Genomic DNA, 17,849 nt, shown 5'->3' with positions numbered 1-17,849 from the left:
CCGGCAAGGGTCCTGTTCGAGCACTTGCAGGAGTCGCGTTGAATCGCTGGCAGGTCACACACGCACGCACCACTTTCTTTACCAGGTGTCTTCCGCGGAGGATCCAGTACTTATCGCGCAGCTGCACGAGAGTGTCCCTGGCTCCCGCGTGCAGTACCTGGCGATGGGCGTCGACAGTCAGCAACGTTAAGTATCGATGCTCCTTAGGCAGTACAAGGGGTGGCGTTCTTCTTGCGTCAGGTTCGATGACTGAAGTAGACCGCTGATCCTCAGCAATCCCTCTTCATCGATGAAAGTGCGAAAGTCACGCAAAAGCGACCCAGGTGGGGGCGACATTCTTTTTGCTGTACAATCAATATCGGAGGCAAACGCTGATCTTTGTGCTCATGTTATCCAGTGTGTTTGCGCTACGTGGATCTCCTCGGCTGTCAGTGGTCCCATCCTTTTTTCTGGCGATCTGAGGTTATAGATGAACCGTAAAATCCAGGTCGTTGTTCTGTGGAGTGTCAAGGCCGAGTTGAATCTTGAGATGTCGAGCAACTCTTCCGGTACAGTTGCAGTTACCTCGAAGAGCTTTGCTCTTGGAGTCCTCTCCTCGAGCCCGTCGTAGGAAAGCTCCTCGTCACTTTACCCAGGCCACTCTGTCGCGGACAGTAGCAACCAACTTGGTCCGTTCCACCAGAGCGGTGCAGACAGCAGTCGATCCGCGGACAGCCCTCGTGTCATCAGGTCGGCAGGATTTTCCTTCACCGGGAAGTGGTGCCACATTGCCTTCTCACTGTTTGCTTGAATTTCTTGTACTCAATTTCTCCCGAACGTCTTCCACCCTAATCCAATGCAGATCGATCATGGAATCGGTCCAGAAGTGGACTTCATCCACTTTGATTTCGAGGTGTGTCCTTACGTACTTAAACAGCCTCGATCCAATCAAGCATGCCATGAGCTTTAATCTAACAAGGCAGATTTCCTTCAGAGAGGACACGCGGCACTTAGCCAGTAAGAGTGTCGCGGTCATTTCTCCGGTGTCATCCGTTGAGCAGATAAAGATCATGGATCCGTATACGGAGGTGCTGGCATCAGAGAACACGTGTAACGTTCGATGTACAACGTTTCCCTTCAGCTCGCTGTCGTAGAATCTGGGCACGTTAATTTGCTGAAGTGTGGTGAGCTCGTCGCACCAGTTGTTCCAGCCACTCATCAGTTCTTCCGGCAGTGTATCGTCCCAGCGCAGGTTCAGCTTCCAGATTTTCTGAAACAAGATCTTGGCTCGCACCACAAAGGGGGAGGGGAAACCAAGGGGGTCATAGAGTCGAGCTGTCGTCTGGAGCACGAAACATCTTGGTGTTTCTTCGTTGGCGGGCAAACTCAATCACGTGTTCTGCCGAAAAGGAAAGGCTGTCTTCATTCGGCTTCCACGTCAGACCGAGTACCTTGAACACACCCGTCTGTTGTCCCAATGGTCTCTCATCGGGACCTTGTCTTCGAGCATTTTCGACAGGGCTGCGCTATTGGAGCCCCACTTATGGAGCTTCATCCCCGCCGCTCCAAATATCTCGATCGCCTCGTTGCAGAATGTCCGGGCGTCCTCTTCACTTTCCGCGCCCGTCAAGAGGTCGTCAACGTAGACCGATCTACCCAGTCGCTCTGCTGTCTTGGGGAATACGCTCTCCATTTCATTGAAATGATGTCGTAGGGTCGCAGCCAACAGAAAGGGGCTGGACGTGGCTCCGAAAATGACCCTCGTCATACGCCAAACTTCCACATCCGGAGTTGTCTGGTTCGGTTGAGGAAGTTTTTTGTACCAGAGGAATCGCAGAGCATTGCGATCCTCCGCGTTTACTTCAATTTGAAGGAAGGCCTTTTCGACGTCCGCAACCAGTGCCATCGGGTGTTGCCTGAAGTTGAGAAGCAGGCTAACAAGGTCTGGGTTCAGGTTCGGACCGCTCTCCAGGTTGTCGTTTAGTGACTTGCAGTTCGGTCCCTGCAAAGACGCGTCGAAAACGATTCTCATCTTCGTCGTACTGCTGCCTCCTCGCAGAACAGCCTGGTGGGGCATGTAGTGCACGCGTTCACCGGAGTTATCTTCTCTCTCGACCCTCTCAGCCATTCCGTTCTCGACGTAAAGCCGGACTGCCTGATCATATCTCTGCATGAGCTCAGGATTCTTGCTCAGCCTCTTTCGTTGGCTTTCGAGTCTGTTCCAAGCCATCTCTCGGCTGCAATCCAGCTTTACATCAGGTTTCCAAGGGAGGCTCACTTCGTATCTTCGATCAGATTTGGTGATGCTTCTCTCGAAGCGCTGCATGATGTCGCTATCGGAGGGATCCTGGACCTCTGCGTCCACAACTCCCATACTCTCAAGCTCCCACAATCCTCTCAGGATAGCCGTGTTCTCCTGGTCGCTCACGGCAGCTCTGAGGACGATCACTTGGGAACAGTTGACAACAGCTGCAGTCGCCTGGGAGCGTTGATGTACTGCCCAACCGAAGGCGGTCTCCACTGCCGTCAGGTTCTCGCTCAGTCGACGGTCTCTTCCCGTAACGCATCCCCAGTAGTGCTCCGATCCTTATTCCTACTCCGTTGCACTTACGTCAGTTCAGGTCGTCACCAACCGTTAGTCCGAGCTCCTCCATATTCACCAGGATGTCTTCATCCGGGCCTGGAAGTTCTTGTTCGCAGATAGAACTGGTCTCGAGGGCGTCTATCTCGTATGTCTGGCCGGTTAGACGATTACTCAAAACTACTTGTACTCTACGGTACGTTCGTTCGCTAGTCTTGCCACCGAACACTCCGACGATAAGAACCTCCGTTCCGAGAAGCTTGCAACCAAGACCCCTCGACAGCTCCTCTGTAATGAAGGAGCGCTGACTACCGCTGTCGAAGAGAATGCGGGCCAACATTCTTCTGTTCTTGCTTTCCACCCACGCGGTAACGGTTTGCAGAAGGACAGCCGGTTTGTTGCCCTTCTCGCTCACATGCAGGTTGAGAGGCGTCTTGTCTTTCTTCCGCGTTTCATCCGATCCGCTGGCGGCTCGTCCCGGCAAGTAATCTGGATCACACATAGTGGATACATGCCTTCCTCCACACCTGTCACAACGGAGCGTGCCGCGACACATTCTTGCCGTGTGGTTCGGCTTTGTGCACCGGAAGCACCGGCGATCGGCTTGCAGCCTGCGCTTCTTTTCCTTGAGTTCGATCTTCGCGTTACAGTCTGGTGTGCTGTGCGCCTTTGATTTGCAAAGAAAGCATTCCATGCTGTCCATCCTGCCATGCAAGGCCGTAGCGGTAGCGTTCCGAGTCTTGGCGTTGTTTAGGCGCCTCTTCGGATGTTCATGCATGGGAAAACAATGTGCAGGCTTACTGCCGGCGTCTTCGGGTTGTTCCTTGGATGTTTTCTCCCGGCTCAGCAACCGACATCGGCTCTCGGAGCCGATGTCGGTTGCTGATGTTCCCCCAGCGGTGGCGTTTTCGGCGTTCCCCGAAGACATCTTGTGGTTGAACTCGAGCCTCATGTCGTCCGGAAGCGCACGAAGCAGAACCGGGTAGAGCATGGCACAGTATGACTGATCCGTCACACCCAACGCCCGAAGGCCCCGGATGTGAGCCTGGACGCTGTCGTAGACCCGCCGCAGAGCTCTGACGGTGCGCGATGACGGCACTTGAATGATGTCCATGAGCCCTGTCATGTGGTCCTGTATCAGCTCCGCCTGGTTCCCGAACCGCTGCTGCAGGAGCTCGACGGCGTGGGCGTAGCATTCAGCGGTTGGGTGCAGTCCTGCGATGGCGGCTGCTCCATCACCAGTCAGGGCTGACCTCAAGTAGTTGAATTTTTCTGAGGACGATAGTTCCGGATTTTCATGGATGGCGATCTGAAATTCCTCCCAGAAGGGCTGCCAATTTCTTCGGTGTCCGTTAAACTTGATGAGCTCTAATTTGGGAAGCTTGATTTTTGATGTCACCTTTCTTGCTTCCCGCTCTTCGTTCGGTTTCCCGCTCGTTCATTGGCTGTCCTCCGGTCTCTTCATTTTCCTTTTGAGCTTCGCTAGGCACGTGGAGATCTTGTCAGAATAATCTATCACTTGTGTGAATTCTGCATCGGCTTCTTTTTCGGAAATCAACGACTCGATCGCGGCATCTACGTGGTTGAGTTGGTTCCGAGCGAGGCTTAGACGTTCGATCAATATATCGAGTTTATCGACGGTCGGCGTAGCTGATTGTAATAAATCCTGTGCCTCGCTGAGGAGCCTCGTTACTTGCGTCCGATGCGTTTTTCGTTTTTTCTTGAGGACGTCCATTGCCGTTCAGTCCTGGCTTGCAGTGCTGCTTGTTTGTGTCGGTCTATCGTAGATGTTGCCGTTGATTACCAGGTTTCGCCCGTTCAGTCGTTACGCTCCCTTGTCTGTCTGCTGGCGATTCGATCACACGTTGCTCGTCGGCTCCATTTGTAGTGCAGTAGTTTCTTTCCCGAATTTCGGCACCAATTTTTTTGTTGAGGCAATTGTTGCTTCTTGGCGTTCCGAGATATCGATCAGTCTCAACAAACCCCAAAACTTTTATTTTAAACTACACACACTACACACGTTCCAAACAGACGAGCCACATTCTCGTTCTCCGATCGGTAGCGTTCCAGCTTTCGTTCTGTCCGTCTCCACTTTCCCAGCAGTTGATCTTCGCGGCTGCGTCCGGCCGCTGCGGGAACGAAGTTTACATCTCGCTCCCCGCGCGCGATCGTAAATCGACTCCGCCGAGGCAAGCCGTGGTGTAAGGTTCAGCTCGCTCCTCGCGTGCATCCTCGCCGCAGAGGGAATCCGATGTTGTCCTCGCGAAAGTTCCAACACTGGGTACCGTTTCTGTGTTATCTTTCATTGTGAGGAATTAGGCTGGTAAGTGCCTGCCATTCAAGCTGTTCTCCTCGACATTCACGGGAGACGAAGGAGGTGAAGGACGTCGAACGACCCTCGACGCGATTTGGCGAACATGTTCTCCCCCCTCCCAGATATAATTCGCCTAGAATCCTCAGTCATCTCCAAAAACTAGTTGTCCGGGTCGGGGTGGGAAACGGGTCAGTCGCGTTCGTTCCTTTGCCTTGGTTCTGTCGTGAAAAAAGAAAGCTCTCCCCAAGACGTGCCCCAATACAAAGTCATCTTGGATTCCGTCCGATCGTCTATATGTGACTGTCGTCCACTGTGACTGTGTTATTTGAGATCTTTCTCAAATAAATTATTTTCGGATAACACTGCATCGTGTGGTACCTACAATATATTGTTCGAATGTTAAAACTTGCTAAATCGTATGTCCGTGGCCTGTCCATCGGTAAACACGTAATTTGTGAGCGTGAAAAATGCATGCCCTTCGGTTATCTTCCGTTGTAAATTATTTTCGACTGCTAAGCGCTTTGTCGTTTGACACGCGGTTAACCGGGCGGCGCCGTCAAAACTTATCGTAAAGAAGAAAAAAACGACAACTAACATTCCAGTCGCATTTGTTCTGTCGCGCGCGTACCCAACAAAAGTAGTTTACAGTTGTTGTTTTTTTCCTTCTTTTGTTTTTTTTTATTTTTCAAATGTGGTAAAATGCTTTCTCCGTGTCTTCGGGAAACTACATTCACCATAAAACACAAAATGCAGAGGAAAAAGACGATAATTTAGCCGCCAGCATAGTTTGAAACTGCGCCTACGCAGGCTGCGCCTGTCGAAATCACAGTCCACTCGTTTAGGCATAGCAGGGACGCCGGTGAAAGCCTAGCCTCAAACCCAGTCACTGGGCTCGAAAACGGTTTGTTATCCCTGGGGTCGAGTGTTTCTTGGAAAGATGTATATTGAAAAGCTGTGTGCTCCGGCAAAATAGGAGATTCCAAACTTTTATTCCAATGTAACATCTTTTAATTCCATCTCTGAATAAACCAATTACAGCCTAGAAGGCAAAGCATATTGATCACAACTCGAATAATGCTCGATGGCGTCTGGGAGATAATCCCACAAAGTACGGCCATTGTGGATGCGGTGCTCGAGTACTAGTGGAGGAGACAGAAACCCTCCAACGGTAATTGACTGTAACATAGATCTGGCTAAATGTCTATTTTTATATTTGTTATTAAGAAAACATAATGGATCATGTTTTTCTAGGCTTTGAATTACCCGTTTTGAAGGTTTCATCGAGAGCAATTTGGAGCGAATCAAGGATAACACTTTGTTTTAATTGCCGCTAAAATATTGCACAATTTTGATCTCCTTAATATTTAAGAAAAATCCAAGCGCAATGCAGAAAGCCCTTACAAATGTTGAGCGCGAACTTTTTGTTAAAAGGAAAGAGTGTAAAATACCATGTTTAAAACGTTTCAGCCTAAATGATTCATGCTAAGATGTGCTTAAAATATCGGCGTACAATATTTAACTACGAAATGGCTGCGCAAGAGGCCAAGCTGGTAATTTTTGCATCTACGCCCAACTGGGAAATTCGTTGTTCTATCTCCCCTCGGACGCGATTTGTTTTACAAAACTATGAATTTTCGAGCAAAATTAATGTTTATTCCATTGTGTAGACATGCTTTTCATCCTCCATTAAACATGTCACTGAAAAAAAAAAGGCATGACGGCTCTATGACCGTCCTGATTTGAACACCCTGCTATCGACGCATACGAAGGTGAGATATATCATGTATTTTCACATCATGTTCTTTTTTCTTAAATTAATAATTTCGTTTCATTTTACGCTGCAAGGACAGCGCAGACTTTAAAACAGCAGCAGTTCATGATTTTTTAAGATCTTTATTTTAATTATTTTCACAAACGAATGTATTAACTACATATGTTCGATCAGCACCTATTTGATCGTTGCCCTTATGAATTTTAACGGGTGACATCCCTTCCTGCATTGACGTTTCAGTGCAATTATATTTTATTTGTTTGTATTCTCGCTCCTAGAGATTTAAAACATCCAAGGGTTGGTTGCCTAAAGCGAAAACGCATTTTTCTCGAAACGTCGTTAACCCTGCTTTTCATATCGTAGCAATGATTGTACGTCCTAGTAAGCTACCCGCGTAATATAATATAATTTCAATTCCTTTACATATTTATATTTCCCTTTTTACCTGTTGACAAACGTTTTGGTTAATAAAAATCTTATACTACGTCGGTAAATCCATTCGCGACCCCTGCACTTCAGCGGTTTTCCGCGGTGCTCACCGACCGATTCGAGTGACGTCACCGCAGAAGCGCGGCTGCTTTCAGCTTTAGCTGGTGTTTACTGGGCCCGTAACTCTGTCAGCAGTGCAGTCGGCTTCCACGGCGGTGATCAGGTTCGACCACTAATATATGTTGCCTTTTTTTTTTTTAATGATTGTTCAGCGGTTACGGATTGATCGACCTTCACATTTCGTGCTTACGCAGCTCTTGAGGTTGGTTGGCCTTGTGAAGCTGCCATCTTCATACCGCTTTAAGTAAGGAAGGACAGAAAAATGGTCGAAGTGTCGGGTAAAAAACTAAAGTATTTAAAAAATGATTGATGCCAATTTATTAGTTGCCGCATTATTTTCCTCTTGCATTTCCATATGACAGTATCTAGACAAAATTATCTAAGCGCCGCAAATTTACGAAGTTGAATGACCGCGCGCATCTTACCTTTGCAAGGCGTTCTTCAAAGTTCATGATGCTTGCGGCTACTTGTGTTTTGTTAGGACGGTTTGGATGAACTAGACTTATAACATTTATGATTAATTGTTTGTATGCCGTTTTTATTTTGTCTCGTTTCCTTTTGCTTATTCTATGCCCTTGCCAGTCTGTCCAGGGTAGAACGTGAGGGGAAGCAGCGGACACCTGCATAAAATAAAAAATAAAAATGCAGTAAAATTGTTGCAACAACGATCGTCAAAGACTTTAGGCCAATAGGAATAAAAAGAAAAGCATAAAAGAAGAAAACATATATCACGTTTGATCGAAAAGGTGTACTTTCAGAGCTCCACAGCTCTACATTTATTCTACTTACCTATGACGTCATGCATGTTTTGTTTTTTTTTGTTTTTTAATAAGGCGAAATAGTCAATAAACTTTTATTTGGTTGCGTTGCGTGCGTTAACCAAAAAGAAAGGTCCAACCAAGTCATCAATATCGACCCAATGTTTCGAGACCTTCTCGGCCTCGTCTTTATGGATCACTACGGCGATGGCCATTGAGAAGCAGCTTCGTCTTTGTTTTCTAAGGTTGGACTGATGATATTGCCGCGCGCAAGGCTGAGAAAGAAACGCTCGGTCACGGTCCTCCAGAAAGTTCCCGTTTATTCATGTACCGCACGTAACTTCTATCATTTATCCCTGCTTTTGTTTTCTAGAAAGTGCGCGTTCATTCTCGCCCCGATCACGCGACGCTCGAACCGCTTTCGCCGAATCTTCGAGATAGCGGCGCACTCTAGATAAGAGGCCGCCCGCGACCTTGTCGAGTCAGTCTCGCCCTAGCGCTCGATTCTGCTGACACGCCGACTTCGACGCCCGCGACGCTCTGCTTTCTTCTGTCTCCTTTATTTTTGGCACAAGTTCGCCACATTAAACGTTTATTTATTCCTGTTTATTTCTTGTTTATTAGTCACCACCCGTGACATTTTGGTGGAGGTGCGGGGTACCGCATGTTCGTGCAGCGCAGCCCCCCAAGTTCCCGCACTGCAAGTCCGAACCCAAGCTCCCGAGGACCCAACGAAGACCAGATCGAGACTCGATCAAGTCGCCGAACCCAAGGGCTACACCCGGAATACGGACCTTTACCACCCAGGACCAGGCAGCCGACGATGGCCAACCAGTCGCAGACCCCCGCCGCTCCTGCCGTCGTCTACCTACCCGTCGCTCCTCGGACACCGGCTCCATTCCACGGCGAGCAGTACGAAGACGTCGAAGACTGGATTGACCAGTATGAACGCGTTGCCCGCCACAATTGCTGGACAGACGAGCAGCGCCTACACAATGTCTATTTTTCGCTTGAGGGGACTGCCAAGCACTGGTACGAGAATCATGAGTCCTCCCTGACGTCGTGGGACATTTTCAAGAACGATCTCAAGGCTACCTTCATCAACCACCACCGCCGAGAGCGAGCCGAGGACCTACTGCGAACCAGAACCCAGGGCCCCAACGAGAGTGTCACCGGCTTCGTAGAGGACGTCCTGCACCTGAGCACCCGCGCCGACCCTCGGGCTACAGAGGAGAAGAAGCTACGAATCCTTATGCGGGGCGTGAGAGAAAACATCTTTGGTGGCCTTGTCCGCAGCCCTCCGACAACTGTCGAAGACTTTGTCGCCGAGGCAACGAACATCGAGCGTGCCCTGCAAGCCCGAGCCAGCCACTACCAGAGGCTACCCGGCGTCAGCGCGGTTCCGCCGTCCGCTTGCGACCTTGGGTCCAGCATCCCAAGCATTCGCGAGATCATTCGCGACGTCGTCCGGGAGGAGCTGCGAAAGCTACTACCCGCCGCGGACCGACCAGCTTCGCTCTCCGTCGCTGAGGTCGTGCGGGAAGAGGTGCAGAGAGCCATTCAACCAGAGGCTCCCATCAGCGCAGCAGTCTCCGAAGAACCCGCGCTAACTTACGCCGCAGTGGCCCGACGGCCACCGCCTCCTCCTCGCGCCTATGTCGCGCCGCCCCGACGCCAGTCTCCTGCACCGCAGCACGACCGACGCCACGACGACCAGCCCCAGTACGCCAGCCAGGAGCCCCGTGCACCCCGGAAGACCGATGTGTGGCGAACGCCCGACCGACGCCCTCTGTGCTTCCACTGCGGGGAGGCAGACCACACCTACCGCCGATGCCCATACCGTCGACTCGGGCTGCGCGGATTCCACCCAAGCGACCCGCGCCCCCGGTATGGTGAACGCCCTCGGGAGATCGACGAGTACCTGCGACGACCCCAGTCCCCCGAGCCTGCGTCCCGCCGAGAGATCCGGTCGCCGTCACCGCGACGTCCAGCTTCGCCAATGCACCGACCCCGACGTGAAAGCCTGTCGCCCCTCGCTCCTCGCCGGGGAAACTAGGCGCGGCAACCCCTGGAGGTGGAGTTGCCGAAGACGACCGACGTAAAGAGCCTCCACGAACGACGGAGCGCTCCCACTCTCCCGACGATACGCATCACAACGACGCTCCTGCTTCGGTGTCCAACAACTTAAACGTTGTTATTGACGGCCTCGACTCATCGGCACTCGTGGACACCGGAGCAGACTACTCGGTCTTGAGTGGGAGGCTCTCTCGCTGCCTGCGAAAAGTCATGACGCCGTGGGATGGACCCCAAATACGAACCCCCGGAGGACATCTCATCACGCCAGTCGGGAGATGCACTGCTCGCGTCGAGATCCACGGTGAAACGTGCCCTGTGAAGTTCGTCGTCCTGCAAGACTGTTCGAAGGACGTTATCCTCGGAATGGACTTACTCTGCGAGTATGGCGCCGTCATCGACCTCGGGGCAAACCAGTTGACGCTGCGGAAACTTGTTTTACCGCCGGTGGAGACCAACACAACATCAACCGCGATCCGAGTTATCGCCGACCATGTGAACCTACCGCCGCGGTCGAGTGTTTTCGTCACCGTTATGGCCGACGCCGCCATGCACGGTGAAGCTCTTCTGGAAGGCAGCGTCCAGCTGCTCCTCGAAAAAGGAATTGGCGTCGCAAGAGGCGTAACGGATCTCCAAGAAAGACGTACAACTGTTCTTGTGACGAACTTTCGAGAGGAGCCGCAACACCTAACGAAGGGTACCACCGTGGGCCACGTCGAGGAGCTTCAAGCGCCAGCGGTGGTCACCGCAATCTCCGAGGAAACCTCGTCGCCACAGCAGAAAAGCACGACGCCGCCGCCGCTCGACATTGACCCCGAGCTCCCAGCTACGAAGCGCCGGCAACTGATTGATCTCCTTGCCGAATACAGTGACTGTTTTGCCACGACATCAAAGATTCGCCAAACACCAATGGCGAAACATCGCATTGTTACCGACGACGACGCACTTCCTGTCCCCCAGTCGCCGTATCGGGTCTCCTTAAAGGAAAGGAAAGTGATTCAAGATCAAGTCCAGGAGATGCTCGACGACGACATCATTCAACCCTCAAGGAGCCCATGGGCGTCCCCAGTCGTCCTTGTAAAGAAGAAGGACGGAACCCTGCGGTTCTGCGTGGACTATCGTCGACTGAACGCCGTGACAAAGAAGGACGTCTATCCGCTCCCCCGCATCGATGATACGTTAGACCGACTGCGCCACTCCCGATATTTTTCGTCGATGGACCTGAAGAGTGGTTATTGGCAGATTGAAGTCGACGAACGTGACCGGGAGAAAACTGCCTTCGTCACTCCCGACGGACTATACGAATTCAAAGTGATGCCGTTCGGACTTTGTACAGCACCAGCCACCTTCCAGCGCGTCATGGACACCGTGCTGGCAGGTCTGAAATGGCAGAGCTGCCTCGTCTACCTGGACGATGTCGTGGTACTCTCACGAGATTTCGACGAACACCTCAGACGACTTCGAGCCGTGCTTCAAGCCATCAAGACCGCCGGCCTGTCACTCAAGCCAACAAAGTGTCGTTTCGCCTATGGGGAACTAAAGTTCCTTGGCCACGTCGTGAACAACAAGGGTGTTCTACCTGACCCCGAGAAGACCCGCGCCGTAGCTGCATTTACGCCGCCGTCTGACAAGAAGGCCGTGAGAAGATTTCTCGGACTCTGTGCCTACTACAGGCGCTTTGTCCGAGACTTCGCCAAGCTATCCGCACCGCTGACACACCTCACGAAGGACGCCGTAAAGTTCGAGTGGACAGAAGAACACCAGAGGTCATTCGACGAGCTCAAACGAAGACTCCAGACGCCCCCGATTCTTGGCCATTTCGACCAGTTTGCTGAAACCGAGATCCACACCGACGCCAGTAACACCGGACTGGGTGCGGTACTAGTCCAAGTGCAGGACGGAGCTGAGCGAGTTATCGCATACGCAAGTCGGACGCTGTCTAAAGCGGAGAGGAACTATTCAACGACCGAAAAGGAGTGCCTCGCTGTCGTATGGGCAATAACGAAGTTTCGCCCATATTTGTATGGAAGTTCTTTTCGCGTAGTCACAGACCACAACTCGCTCTTCTGGCTGGCGAATCTGAAGGACCCCTCCGGACGCCTCGCTCGGTGGAGCCTACGACTGCAGGAGTTCGACATGGCCGTGGTGTACAAGTCCGGCCGGAAGCACAATGACGCCGACTGCCTGTCAAGGGCCCCAGTCGAGGCCGGTCCTGCCTGCACCAAAGAGGACGACGATGAGTGTTTCCTCGGCGCTCTGGATGCAAGCGACATGGCAGCACTCCAACGAGACGACCCTGAGCTGCGAGCACTCATCGAACACCTAGAGGGGCAAGGAAGCGCCGTTCCCCGCGGTTTTGTTCGAACACTGCCAACCTTCTCCATCCGACAAGGCGTACTGTACAAGGAGAACTTCAGCGACAGCAACACGGCGTGGCTGTTGGTGATCCCTTCCAGTCTTCGAGAAGAAATTTTTCAAGCCTGCCACGATGACCCGACGGCGGGACACCTTGGTTACAGCAGGACTCTTGCGAGGATACGCGAAAAGTACTACTGGCCCAAGCTTGCGAAGACAGTACACCACTACACCCGATCTTGCCACGAGTGTCAACGAAGGAAGAAGCCACCGACGAGACCGGCAGGACTTCTTCAGCCTATTGCGCCGCCATCTGCCCCATTCCAGCAAATCGGTATGGATTTACTCGGACCTTTCCCACCGTCGACGCAAGGAAACCGATGGATAATCGTCGCAACCGATTATCTCACGCGGTACGCCGAGACGAAAGCCCTTCCATCAGGAACGGCTGTTGAAGTCGCCAAGTTTTTCATCGAGTCCATTGTCCTCCGGCACGGCGCTCCCGAAGTCCTGATCTCAGACCGTGGATCATCATTCATGGCCCAGCTGACGCTAGAAGTCCTTCGTCTCAGCCACACCAGCCATCGTCGCACCACGGCGTACCACCCGCAGACCAACGGGCTGACGGAGAGACTCAACAAAACCATCGCCGACATGATCTCCATGTACGTCGACGTGGAGCACAAGACATGGGACGAGGTGTTGCCGTACGTCACATTTGCCTACAACACGGCCGTACAAGAGACCACCGGAGTGACACCCTTTCAACTGGTGCATGGGCGCAAAGTAACGACCATGCTGGACGCGATGCTGCCCCATGAGCCAGCTGACAGTGAGAGCGACGACGCCCAGGTGGTTTCTCAACGGGCCGAAGAAGTCCGCCAGCTCGCCCGACTCAGGATTCAAGACCAGCAACGCGCCGACGCGGGCCGCTACAACCTTCGTCGCAGGGACGTTCACTTCCAGCCCGGAGACAGGGTGTGGGTTTGGACGCCCATCCGTCGCCGCGGCCTCAGTGAGAAACTGCTGAAACGGTACTTTGGACCATACAAGGTACTTCGTCGCCTCGGCGAGCTGAACTACGAGGTGATGCCCGACGGAACACGAACATCGTCACGCCGCCCACCACGACCTGAGGTCGTCCACGTCGTGCGCCTGAAGCCGTACTACGCTCGATAGGACTGTGGACCTTTTGTGGTCCAAAAGACTCTTTAGTTTATCGTTCTTTTTTATTTTGATTTGTTTTACACTGCATCGGGGCGATGCACTTTTAAAGGGCGCAAGGCTGAGAAAGAAACGCTCGGTCACGGTCCTCCAGAAAGTTCCCGTTTATTCATGTACCGCACGTAACTTCTATCATTTATCCCTGCTTTTGCTTTCTAGAAAGTACGTGTTCATTCTCGCCCCGATCACGCGACGCTCGAACCGCTTTCGCCGAATCTTCGAGATAGCGGCGCACTCTAGGTAAGAGGCCGCCCGCGACCTTGTCGAGTCAGTCTCGCCCTAGCGCTCGATTCTGCTGACACGCCGACTTCGACGCCCGCGACGCTCTGCTTTCTTCTGTCTCCTTCTTTATTTTTGGCACAAGTTCGCCACATTAAACGTTTATTTATTCCTGTTTATTTCTTGTTTATTAGTCACCACCCGTGACAATATGGTGAAGCCCGTTTGCGGGGTAGCTTGAATGTGTAGTGATATTAATACGTCTTTGGCGGGCGTTCTTGTCAGCCTCACTGATTTATGTGTTCTTAAAATTATTGCGGTAGTCCTTGACGTCGCAGTGTTTAGCGATCACCGATATAAAATAGAGCGCAAAATAGACCCTCCGATACAGCCTGAAGTCATTGCATCCAGGATCTAGCGTCTTTGGTACAGCCAGCTGTGTAAATCATAGTTTGTAGGAGTGGTTCTCTTCCATAGCATACGCAGAATCCCAAATGTAGTACATGTGCCTCCTAGCTGCCGCTGTTATTACACTCAAGAAAGACGCCAAGGCATTCGCGCCTGATGATGATTGTGCAGAGTTGCTTAAAGGGGCAGTGCAACGATTTTAATGTTGGAAGAATGGGCAGTGTTCATTTTTTATATTATTTATGAAAGCCCAAGCGACCAAAAACGCGTCACTTTTCCCCGAAGAACTGCTATTCTTCTACGTAATCCCAAAGCAAAGAACGGATTATTGGCCGATCTGCAGCCGCCTGCCGCGGTTACGGGAACTAAAATGGCAGCGTCCCTGGGGGATATGCGAAAGTCAACAAAACCTGTCCCCCTCCGCTGCTACACTCGCCGGCAGCCTCGTTGCGAAACGTCCTTTGTGTCGATCGCTCGCCGCGACCTTCGACGATGCTAATCCTTTTGAAAGTCGACAATCACGGAGGAATCGGCTGGGGTCTCTGAACAGAGGGTGCAAGAGGAAACCACGTGAACCCCCAGAGTACGCCACTCGAAAGTCGACGTGGAGAGTTAAGAGGCACTTTGACCATCGATTTTTTTTTTCATTTTTTTAAAATAAGCATTAGCGCTCACAAGAAAATGCGGTTTTCTGTTTTTTCGTTTCATAGGTGAGGCAGAATAATTTCCGCAGTTAATTGACCTAAATCTGAAAATTGTTGCAACGTTCCTTTAATGACGTGTTTTGTTCAGTTTTTGCACAGGAAATCGGTAACACATTTTGCACTGCTCCTCGTGCTTTTCTCATATCCATGACTGGAATTTCTTTCGAACTTGCTGGCATTGAAAACTTAATGGAAAACCTTATATTTTTTTTCTCAGCAGGTATAAATGAAATAAAGGTAAATATATTGAAAAATACCAAAAAATATCGAGTATGATAGGGCTAAATTGTTTCACAGTTTCTTTAACCGGTATTTTTCCATACGACTGGAAGGTGGGGAAGGTTGTTTCAATTTACAAAAATGGCGGCAAGTGCTCTTCCTCAAACTACCGCCCATCTTCCTAACAGGCGTCTCGTGTAAGCTAAGGAAACACATCACCCACTCTAAAATCCTTCATTCTCTGAGAAAGAACAACTTCATCAATTCCTCGTAACACGGTTTTTGGAAAAAATGCTCATGTGAAATTCAGCTTGCATTTTTCTTTCATGAACTGCATGTTAACCTCTACTCAAATATTCTTACTGACTTCATACTTCTAGAGTTTTCCAAAGCATTTAATAAGGTTCCTCATAGACGTCTTATATTCAAATTGTCTCAACTGAAGTTATTTCCCTCGGTCCTAAACTGGATCATTAACTTTATTTCCCACCGACAGCAGCTAGTAACCGTTAACCAGGCCTCAACTTCTGTTCCAGAAGTCACTTCAGGTGTTCTTCAGGGATCGGTTCTCGGCCCAATTCTCTTTCTAATATACATTAATGAACGACCCTTATTCATCTCATCGCATGTTCGTTTCTTCGATTGTGTCATTTATCGTCAAGTGACTTACCCATCCAATTATCTCTCATAAAAATGATTTAATCGTATCGAAGCATGGTGTGAAAAATAGTAGATGTCCCTAACGTTCAGAAGTGCAAGCTCGTGTCATTTACACGTCCTTTAAACGCTTCTGTATTTTCTTTTTCGTGTAACAGCATACCATTGCAAAATAGCGATTCGTATAAGTATCTCGGCGTACACATTTTATATGATCTCTTTTGGGCCATTCATATCAGCCGCACTATCTCCTCTTCTAATCGATCTCATGACAAGCTTTCTGAGACACGCAGTTTTAGTTCCCGATTCTCGCCACACGTGGCGTATCAACCTTCAGCAAGATAGAGTGCCTTTATAAGTTCATACACACGCGAGCAAGGTAAACGGAGAATTCGAAGCGCGCGACCGCCTATCTGAACCTCCTCTCCTGTGAATCTCTCCGGCCTCCCACCCTTTTTACCGTTTGCGTCTGGCCAAATACTTTACTAAGGGGAATACATTCCGCTTCTCTGATTTGCATTAGACAGAACGCCTACAGCGCCGAATCCAGCTCTGACGGAGAAAAAAATCCGCGCCGAGTCTTCTTTTTTTTTTGTTTTTTTTTTTTTGTTTTTAGTTTTGGCAAATAAGCGATCATCATTATCAGTCGCAGACATTTCACGGCTACGCGCTATGCTATGCCGGAGGTCGGTGCGCCAGTGCAAGCCAGTGTCTCGAGGTGTGGTTGGTTGGAAAATGTCTTTAATATAATTATAAGGAGATCTACGCTCTCCGATCTTGACGTAAGTCATCTTCTTTGAGCGAATGAGTTTATGTTATTTTTTTTTAGATAAATTGTGTGAGTTTGGCCTCCTTCACGTATGTGAAAAAAGAATCGAGGGCCGCCTTGCGACGCTCAGGGGATCCAGCGGGAAGGACCCATCCTTCAAGGCTATTCGGTCGCATTTCTCGAGGTGAGAAACAACGTCAAATGTGTTGCGTGGTGTTTTCGTTTGATACTTTTTCGGAACGATGCACACGATATACCCTGAGTTTCTAAGCAAACATTAGTTTAGTTTAGGTTTCTGAATTTGGCTTTTAGAAAGAAAAAATCTCTCCAATTATGTGCATTTTGCCGTTTTGCGTTCAAGAGACATTCTGTTATTTTCTGTATTCCGTATGTTATTTCAGTGATGTGCGCCACTAGTATGGTATAGTTTTGGAATTTGTATCATCTAAACAAGGAAACACTATTGTTTGTTTTTTCTTGTTTTCTAAGGTGCTACCGGCTGTTGGTCAGCAAAGAATTTTGTCTTTAATCCTGAGTTTTAGTCTTTATTTATTTGGCTTTGGAGAGCCGCGACACTGCGGAAAGGCAGCAGCCCTTACCATGGAGGCCCCCGGTGCCGGGTCTAGCGAACATGATAATGTGGTGAGTATATACATGCATGATGACGACGACATGGATTCTTGGTATTAAAGAGGATGACAGTCCGATTCGCAGAAGTCCAAATTTCGTGGAGGTGGCTTGGGCGAGTCAGCAGCGAGCCATTGGGATCTGGCACGCCGTTGGATCGGTGCATGAAGGAGTCCTAGGAACATGATGGCGGTGTTGCTCACTGGCGTTCACTGGGGTTGAAGCATCAGACTTCAAGGAGGTGGCCCAGTCAAAGTAGAAGCTGCCGCTTCCGAGGAACCAGGGCTCAGATTGAGGCACCGCCGTCGCCCGTTGTGTCATCCTCTCAACGTTGTCGTCGTTGTGTTCTTTATTTATACGCGTATATATGTATAAATAAAATAAGATTGATAAAAAGACACACAATCGAACGGCCAGCGGCGCGCCGTTCTAGTCATATTTCTAGTTATTTCTAGCTATACACGCCTCAAAGACTTTTGTTCAGTTTGTGTCTGTAACCAAGCTAACGTTATGTACACAGGCAAATTGAAAGCAAAATATATACAATGCAAGTGTCTCTGACCCTGCATAACAATTGCATGTATTTGAAATCCAGGACACAAACTTTGATTGTAGACATCTAATTATTATATAGTCATATTA

The 17,849-nt window shown here is 50.1% G+C and overlaps 1 protein-coding gene across 1 annotated transcript in view; it reads right to left on the bottom strand.

The window, feature by feature from the left end:
- LOC121832989 (membrane metallo-endopeptidase-like 1) overlaps positions 1 to 17,849 on the bottom strand; it is a 148,881-nt gene that overhangs the window by 92,463 nt on the left and 38,569 nt on the right. The window contains exon 6 of the mRNA XM_042290369.1: positions 7,620 to 7,814. Within this exon, the coding sequence (XP_042146303.1) occupies positions 7,620 to 7,814 (195 nt within the window). The remainder of the gene's footprint in view (positions 1 to 7,619; positions 7,815 to 17,849) is intronic.

The sequence above is a fragment of the Ixodes scapularis genome, unplaced genomic scaffold (assembly GCF_016920785.2).
Source record: "Ixodes scapularis isolate PalLabHiFi unplaced genomic scaffold, ASM1692078v2 PGA_scaffold1__304_contigs__length_218370807, whole genome shotgun sequence".
NCBI classification, from domain to species: Eukaryota; Metazoa; Arthropoda; class Arachnida; order Ixodida; family Ixodidae; genus Ixodes; species Ixodes scapularis.
This window is presented reverse-complemented; position numbering and strand designations above follow the sequence as displayed.